Here is a 9,107-nt window from a genome sequence, read left to right as displayed (position 1 = left end):
GCATACTGAATTAGGTCACTGCTTAAAGTGTGGATGTTTCCCCTCTTTAGAAAGACCTCATCCTTTGCAACAAGGAAGCAAAACAGAATGCTAATATAATAAAAACAAATTTAAAAGCATTTTCAATTAGCATGCTGGTCTAATCCCTTGTGCTTAGAGAATCAATGAGCTCTTTTGTAAGGAACAGAAACATTTCCATACTTGAATATACATAAGGCCTTGGAAATGCAGAAAGAATAACAACCAGTTGCTTCTGGAAAACTTGCAAATCTTTATAAGCATTGTGTAAGCCTCAGATGTCTTGTTTTTTGGAGATCATACGGAGTATTGCAAATAGACTTGTTTCAAATCATTTAAATAAAGTGAAATATCAGCATGTGCAATTTGAAGATTTGGAACTTAAACACTGAAATGCTGACCCCAGGGACTTCTGCGTGATTGCTCATTTCCAGATAATCTTATCATTCTTTTTTTTTATAAACTTCAGAATATACTGCGGGACACAGTTAATTTTGCTGTTGTGATTCTTGGGATCCTATGTGCTTTTGCTAGTTCTGGGATTTCTCTGACTGCTTTCTCTTGTAATCATCTTCTACAGCCTGGGAGTAGTTGCTGGAATTCCTAAACTAGTGCTGTGCCAGATGCAGTTGATGTCAAATTTGGGTAAATCTGCAAAAACTAGTGCTTTTTGAAAAGAGAGGATAGTGACACAGAGGACTTGTAAACCCTCCTTTTCTGATGGGATTGCAATTAACATTCTTACTGGCTTCACTCACTCCTTGAAGGATGCAAGATGAAGTCTGTGTCTGACTCCTTTATGATGACTCTTCTCAGAAGAAGTAATATGTGTGAGGGATGTCCAAATTGGCTCAGTCCCCACTGCTTTAGCAAACTAACCCCTTCAGCTCTCCATGTGCAATTTAAAATTTTAATGTTGTTCAACATAACTAATTGCACAAACATTCGTTGCCTTTAAAGGCCATAGGGAAGCTGTAGTGGGAAAAAATGCCCTTTCTTTCTGGTGTCCTACAAAAACTGTCAAAGATAAATAGGCAAGGCCTATCTCAGTGCAAAAAGACTCTCTTGTTAATAAGATTGTTGCTAGCTCACTAGAAAAGGGTTTCAACTAATGATGAAATAATTAGAGCCTAGAAGGAAAAGAACCAGGGAGCTCTCTACAGCCCACCATGGGTGGTTTCCATTGCTTCAGAAACGGCTTATTGTTTCTCTTCCCTAAGCACCCCTTCAGGCAGTACTCCACAAAACAGCCCTCTAGAGTAAATAGGTAAGGTGCCAGTAGGAAGGCTCAGAAATGTGCAGTTATTCATAATGTTTTGTTCTTGCCTTGGTGACGCAATGCGAATGGCGAGTCCCTGCGGAGGCGTGCTGACTTTCTTAATCCATGCTTACCATAATGATGGACGTTTGGCCACAGTTAAGAAAGTTATGAAGAACAGAGTTGTTCTTTCATTGCCCCCTGCTATTGTCTGAGGGAGTCTTAATCTCCGGGTACATTGTGTCCTCTTGACACCACATTGGGAAATCTGTTGCCACTTGCTTCTAAGACATGAATGAGACCTAAAGAAACTTAGTGATTCATCAAAGTTGAACACAGGGCAATTTATTGGTAGGGCAAGAATTGAATAAAGGCCTACTAGAGTAATGTCCCAGCTTTAGGGATGTCTGTTTATCGCTTAACAGCAGTTAATGATTGTTTAAAGCCCACGGTGGTAGGAGGTTTTGTGACTTCCATGACTTTAAGTTAGAGGTTCAGTGATGAAACAAATCTGGCCATGGTTTGCAACTGCCTGCTCTACCCATTGTCAAACTGTACCCTAGTTGCCCAAGTAATCTCTTAAGACAATCTGAACTAGAAATATTAGCTCCTGTTTTCTAAGAAAATGCTTTTATTTTCTTTAATTATCCTTTAATTTTAGGTGAGGAGAAATGTAAAGGAAAACCACAAAGCTCTATTCTTGGTGTCCTGCTGAGCTGTAGGACTCAGTCTTGTTTCCTGCCTTGTCCCCAGTCCCAAAAGCATCTCTTCATAACTTGAAAAGATTATTTCTTTAGTGATACAGTAGCTGTGCTTGTGTGTACAGTGATGCAAGAATGCTTTTGTTCTTGACAGCAGTAATAAGGCTGTGCAGTGAAAAATAGTTGTGGCTAGATTTATCAGTATTTTATGCAAGTTGGGTAGTTTGATCATTTTTCAGTATGCCTTGACTGATCTAAGATGTGCCAGTTTCTGCATGGAGTGGCTTTAGTACTGTCTAGCAGTTTTCTAGGTTTAAAGAAACATACAGTTCTTTGTCATTAATTGTGGCTTCACCTGATGTGGTCTAACAGAACAAGAAATCAGAAGAAGTGTGAAAAAACGTCATATAGGCAGCTTTGTACTAGAGAAGGCTTGGGATGATATTACATCATTTCTGTGAACTGGTTTTATCCTGTAGATTTTTTTTTTTCTTTCTCCCATGATTCACCACATCTGGACCCTGGTCAATAGTCTGAGGGTACATCTGGTGTTGATCACTCCTTATAGGCATTTAACTTGCATTTATATAATGTTGTGTCTGTGCAGTGAGGCGTGACTAACTTCTGTCTTATTTGGACTTAAAAGGATATCCTCTAGAATTCAGTTGATAAAACCGTTACTTATTTTGTACCAAAGTGTCCAATAGCTTTACATGAGTTCAAAAAGCTTCAGTTTCAGGTAACTGTTGCCTTTAAGCTGCTGTATTAAGAATTTCTACATAATGGATCTAATCTATTAGTGAACAGGGTCAGAGGCAGGAGCTTCAGCACTAGAAGTACTAATAACTGTTTCAAGCAGGCCTGGAGACTCCAGCTGGACAACTCCAAGGTGTGCAGCTCTTGCAAAACTTAGTCTGCACAACATGCTTAGGATCAGCTGTCGCAGACATTGGTGTTAGTAGTGTGAATAAATTACTTAATCTTTCAGGCCTTGTTATTGGAGCTTTCTTGCAAGCAGGGATGCTGAATATCATGATACCACTGATATGTGGTACCTGCTTCTCACTGAACCAGTATCCCAGTGCTGGGAGGCAAATGGGAAGGGGGAAATGTCACAAGGACATAATTGGGGAGAAATGAGTACATCGTGGCACCACGACTTACTTGTGAGGATGGAAGAAGACGGGGTTTGTGGCTGCTGGTGGTGTCAGATAATAATCTGTCCAACCCATATATAAGGAGTATTGGAGTGGGAGATTTTTTCTTACCTCATAAGCATACTGAAATTGAACCGAAGTTACTAGAGTCCCAGAACTGCCCCCAAACAATAATTACACAACACAGTGGAAATGGATGTAGAGCTAATAGATCTCTGGAAACATTTTAATGAGTTTCAGTTATTTACTACAACCAAGTTTTAAACTGTTAGAAGATAGATTAACATGCATTGAGCTTACTTCTTAGCTCTTTGTGCTGCCACTGAAGAGGCCCATAAACCATTTTACTATAATTGCTGAGTAGGATTTTTGATACATCTGTCCTGTGTAACTGTAGTCTTTTTCAATGGTCTTTTCCTCTGAGATGGTTTGGTCAGCAGTGTAAGAGGCTAACCCGTGCAAATGGTTAGTGCCTCTTCACACTAGCCTAACCAAATCAAAAGGTGGAAATGTTAGTGAATGGATAGTCTCAGGCTGCCTTTCATCAATCAGGAAATGGGATTTGAATTTGAATTTCTGTTGAATCTGACCTATTCTGAAATCCTGTTTCTGTGAACTTTGATATTTAAATCTGCAATACTTGGTATTTATGAGTGAATAATTATTCTCTAAAAGATATTTACATAAAGTAAAAGTGAATGAAAATGCAAGCTTCTGCTGCTTCAAAATAGTTCTTGGTATTTTTTTTTTAGTTCAGAGGAGTAGAAAGGGCATGGGTTTCGTTGGTGTTTTTTTTTCTTCCCACAGAGGAAAATAAAAAAACAAGAAGGAATGAAGGAGTTAAATAAAATTTGATGAGACTGGAAGAACCCTTACTGCTCTAGCTAGCTATGTGAAAAATGTATTTCATTAGACTGTCCATATTGCTACTTTGCAGACACCATGTCAAAGGGAATCACTGATGGGTAATGCAATGGAAAGAAATAATGTTTTCTCTTTTTCCTTTTCCCACCCCTTCCCCCAGCAGTCCTTTGCATCTGTGTATTAACAGCTTTGTTCATGTGTTTTTCAAATGACTAGTTGCTTTGTAGTTCTAATATGCACCTTTCTTTTAATTTTAGGTTCTGTCTTCATTTTGCTGACTCAAACCGCAGATTTCAAGGAAAGGAGGGAAAGTGGAATAAAATACTCAAGTGCCAGAGGAAAAGCTGAACTAGGCAATGAAAATTACTGTTACTAAACTGTAGATTGCTCTCACACGGAGCAGGGGGGAAAATTGCTGTTGATTCAAAGCTTATAAAATCACTTTTGCAGAATTTCCTGACTGAGCTTCAAATGGACTAAACTCCTTCAACTAGGGTGGAAACAGGAAATGGAAATATGACTCCTTGCTGGTGTCTTCCATTGTTTTCTCTCTCTGCAGGGTTTTTTGTTTGCACTACGAAATCCTGAATAAATTGCATGGCGTCAACCAAACTTACAGTTGATGGTTATGGATGACAAAGGAACTTCAGATCTATGCCTCTGCAATGACACCTGATTAAAACAAAGGTTGAAAGATGCTCATCAGCTACTTTATCAAAACTTGTAGTAATTATTACGGTCATGCTTTCTCTCTCTTTCTAAGATTTGAACTCTGGGGTGATGTTCCCTGGAAGGCATGAGCAAATAAGTCATCTTTCTGGATTGGAAACAGAAATAATATGAGAATGCCCAGAAGAGGCTTAGTAATTCAAGCCAGGACTCGTTGGCTCTTAGTGGGTCTTGCTTTACTATTCAGTTTAGTCTTGCTCATGTATTTGCTTGAGTGTGCTCCACAGACAGATGGTAATGGATCTCTACCTGGCGTTGTAAGTGAAAACATGGGTAAAGAATACTATCAGGCTCTCTTGCAGGAACAAGAAGAGCATTACCAAAACCGAGCTACCAGTCTGAAACGTCAAATTGCCCAGTTAAAGCAAGAGCTTCAGGAAATGAGTGATAAATTGAAGTCCCTGCAGGAAAAAAAGAACCCCAAGGGCAATGGTATGAACTACCAGGGCACCAAAGAACAAACATCCAATGATCTCCTAGAGTTTCTTCATTCCCAGATTGACAAAGCTGAGGTGAGCATGGGGGCCAAACTGCCTAGTGAATATGGTGTCGTTCCGTTTGAAAGCTTTACGTCCATGAAAGTATTCCAGTTGGAGATGGGGCTCACTCGGCATCCGGAAGAGAAACCCGTTAGAAAGGATAAACGAGATGAATTAGTGGAAGTTATTGAGGCTGGCCTAGAAGTTATCAATAATCCAGATGAAGAAGATGGACAAGATGAAGATGATGGAGTAGGAGAGAGGCAGCTGTATAGTGAAAATGATTTCATAGAAGGTATGTTTATTACATGCTTTCCAGCCTGCTAACAGAATGTCACAGCAGGCATTTAATGGTGTTTGCGGTTTTAGGGGTTTTACCTATTTGAATATAGTCTTGAACAGTAATTACACAGTAAGAACCTTTATTTCTAATGATGAGAGTATTACTGCTTCATTGTGTTGTGTTTTGAGTAGGGAGCAAGAAACCCATTTCAGAAGAGGCACTCACGACAAGGAGTGTACAGAGGAAGCTGCATCTGCTTAAAATACTGAGGCATTCGTAACTGGTTGTAGCTGAAGTCAGGGTGGTGCAACTGCTTATGATACTAAATAGCTGAAAGACTTCCAGTGAAACTGGTGGCAGTGGGAGAGAGAAATTGATTAATCTCTCTTGTTCCAGCATAGCTAAGCAATTCACTATGAAGCTACAGGGTTTTTCTTCATTCATCTCTATGCCATTTTTAGTTAATATTCAGGCTTTTGACTCTCTTAGAGTTGGCATACTTACATTGGATGGAGAGCATTGGTATGGTGCAACCTTGAACTCTTCTCTTGTTCTCTCTTCAGTTTTCTCTCAGTGGTTTAAGTTTAAATACAGAACACATATGATTATAAAAGCAAATATAGAAGTTATGCTTTCAACACTTAGTGACACCCTTAAAAGATGTTTTATTGATAATTCCTACAGAAGTTGGCTTTCAAGGTACAGTGTAATGCTGATGGAGATAAGTATCATCAAAAACTGCCCTAGTACCTCTTTTTTTTGTATTTACAGTATTAAAATACTGTTCATGCTGCCATTAAAAAAAAAAAAACCACAAAAGTTGGACCATGTTATAAGAGCTTTACTGTAAAAGGGTTTCTGGGTCTCTGCAGTACTGATGTCTGCACTATTAAGCAAACATGCTGGAGAAAGGTACCATTGGCCTTGAAATAATCAGTTCTTTCAGTCTAAGATGATGTAATTGGTCTGTAGCGCAAAAAGTCTCTGCTTTTAATAGCTACTGTGTTTGAAGTTTAATACAAGTACTCCTCCATGTTCCAGAAGGTGGAGCAGGGCGTAGAACCGATTCAACTGTGTCAGTATAACACAGCCAGTACAGTGTTGGGCCCTTACTACAGTTTTCACTTAAAACCATATTATTCTGTCTGAAAGTAGTAATTCTTGCAGTCTTTTAATTGTTTTCTTTTTGTGTTAAGTGTGCAGCTGCTTTTCCTTTGCAGTTTCAGATACTGCTTATACTCTAGCGAATTTGGTTTTTTACCATTGCTGAAATAGCTGTTTACTTTTCTTAGTGTACTGCCTTTAATGACTGCAGACCTCCAAGAAAACAAGCAGATTTAGGACCTTGGAACTGTATGCCATACCTCTGCCTCTGTTCACACCAGTATATTGATAATAGGTTTTGGGAATCAAACTAATGTCCTTTTGCTGTGAAGGCAGTCTCTTCAAGCATAGGGTTAAAGGAACTATAGGAAAAGAGAAGTATTTGTATGCTGCAGCTCATGGGTGTGCTAGCAACTAGCCATAGTGATATCTATCAGTGTCTTTTTTTCAGACAGAAGTTGTGGGTTGTGTGGGTGTACTGTGTTTTTGTAGATGTGAATACTACTGGCTAATTTAGACACAGGCCAGCAAAAAAAAAAAAAAAAAGGCTGCTTCTGAATATTAACATCTTTTTTTTCCCTATTGTTCCAAAACTTAGAGGTGAGAAGTAGAAGCAGCCAGTAGCAGTATCTGCAGGTCTTCACCCTGCAGCTCTGTGACTGGGCTCTAGTGCGCTAGCTCCGTTGTCAATTTGTGCATCCTCATTTGATGGAAGTCCACTTGGAAGGCTAATGCCTTTCTATTTAGGAAACACTGCTCCCTTAATCTGTAATAAATTGATGGGTTCAAGTTTCATAGCAGACTTGGTGTATCTACTGAAGTCACAACAGGTCCTGTAACTGCCCCAAGAGCACAACTAAATTGTTGCTGGATTAGCATTGCTCATTTGAAGAAACAGTTTGTTAAAGTCTGTTTGAGTTAAATAGTTTAAGTTCTGTATCCTTTTCGATTGCTAATAGATTATTCTGTAATAAGTAACTTAGAACTAAGACTAGAGTTGTATGCAATTTGAAACAGATCAATAATACACGATAGCCTGAATCTACTGATTTTCATTACTGTAGCACCGCATAGGCCAAAAAACTTAAAGATACGTGCTGATGGATGCTAACTTTCTTGTCAGTGCTGTTTTTTTGCTCTGTGTCCTCAGTTCAACTGTTCATGCAGTTCCTTTGATGCATGCTCAGTCTCTGTGGTCTTAATATGAAGATATTCTGACTTCTACCAGCAGTGCAAGGAAGCTGTATCCATGACAGGGAGCAACCTGTTGAAGTGTTGTCCAAACTGATGTTATTTTTTTAGTGTTGCAAGACAAAGTAATGATACAAATCTGGTTTGGAGTTATGATCAGGCAGAACTGCCACAGCCACATCATGTCTATTGGCAGGCTTTGAGCAATAACAAGTAGAAAAAAGATTTGCAAGTATGCATTGCAACTACAAAGATACTTTCTGAAAGCTCCGAATTACTTTTCACAAGGCTCAATTGACTTACTCTGCTGATGAAGAGAAAGCCAGCAAGTTTCTTATCTCTGTAGGGCTCAGTTTGCTGCATGTTTACCTTTTGTGCTTTGCTGAAACCCAGAATGAAACTTCCAGAATTTGAATATTAACAAAAATCTGACCTTAAAAAGTCTTGTTCTGCAGTTGCTGTTTGAGAAACACTTTGATGTTTTTATTGCCATTAGATCTAAGTATATGAGAAACAGGAATACACTATTCCCCTTGGATGAAGATTATCCCTAGAGAGTATAAAAGTTGCAATATTACATATTTTCACAAATGAAGGAGTCTAGGACTACAAACAATGAACCTAATTGCTGAATTGGGCATTCTAAGATAGTCCTGGATTAAAAATACATTTGAGAGCAGTGTTTGATAATATTAAGAAACAGAGGATGAGTAAGGTGGAAAGAGCATAGTAATATTACCTCTGTCCATCCTTCTTCAGGAGCCTGTGACATTAAGGCTTGATGAATAGTGATGCAGAACTCATTGAGGAACCGTCATGGACATCTGTACCTTACTATCGATGTAACTGGTTTATTTGGGTTACATTTATCTGTGTAATGGGTTTATTTTATCAAGAGATTAAAAGCTCTTTCATTGGATAAAGGTCTTGTTACTGAATGTCCACCATAATTTGAGCACTGCTGTTTGGGTCCATTTCTCTTGCTTCTGTGTTTCCAGTTGGAACTGGGCAAAGGCCTGAAAAGTCCCCACCCATCCTTGGTGTGTAAAAATTGTTTATCCTAGTGCTGCAAGCTGAAAGTCAAAACTCTGTTCCAGAGTCCTTGCCATGCATAGAATAGCATGAAATGTTTGTCCTGCAAACACCCCTTTTAGTATGCCCTGTATAAGACTAGAAACTGGCCAGTGTCCTGGGAACTTCAAATGAGAATACTCTGCTCTCGTGAGACCCCACCTGGAGTACTGTGTTCAGATGTGGGGCCCCCAACATCTGGACCTGTTGGAGAGAGTCAGATGAGAGCCACAAAATTAGTCAGAGGGCTGG

The 9,107-nt window shown here is 39.1% G+C and overlaps 1 protein-coding gene across 1 annotated transcript; it reads left to right on the top strand.

Annotated features, from left to right (window-relative positions):
• Positions 1 to 4,837: 4,837 nt before the first annotated feature.
• On the top strand, positions 4,838 to 5,501 carry LOC104470278 (chondroitin sulfate N-acetylgalactosaminyltransferase 2-like; the record flags this gene model as incomplete). The annotated part of the gene is made up of 1 exon (XM_010085139.1): positions 4,838 to 5,501. A coding segment is annotated over exon 1 (664 nt), but the record flags the coding sequence as incomplete, so codon positions are not given.
• Positions 5,502 to 9,107: the final 3,606 nt, after the last annotated feature.

This window comes from Pterocles gutturalis, unplaced genomic scaffold (assembly GCF_000699245.1).
Source record: "Pterocles gutturalis isolate BGI_N339 unplaced genomic scaffold, ASM69924v1 Scaffold44041, whole genome shotgun sequence".
NCBI lineage: Eukaryota > Metazoa > Chordata > Aves > Pterocliformes > Pteroclidae > Pterocles > Pterocles gutturalis.
This window is presented reverse-complemented; position numbering and strand designations above follow the sequence as displayed.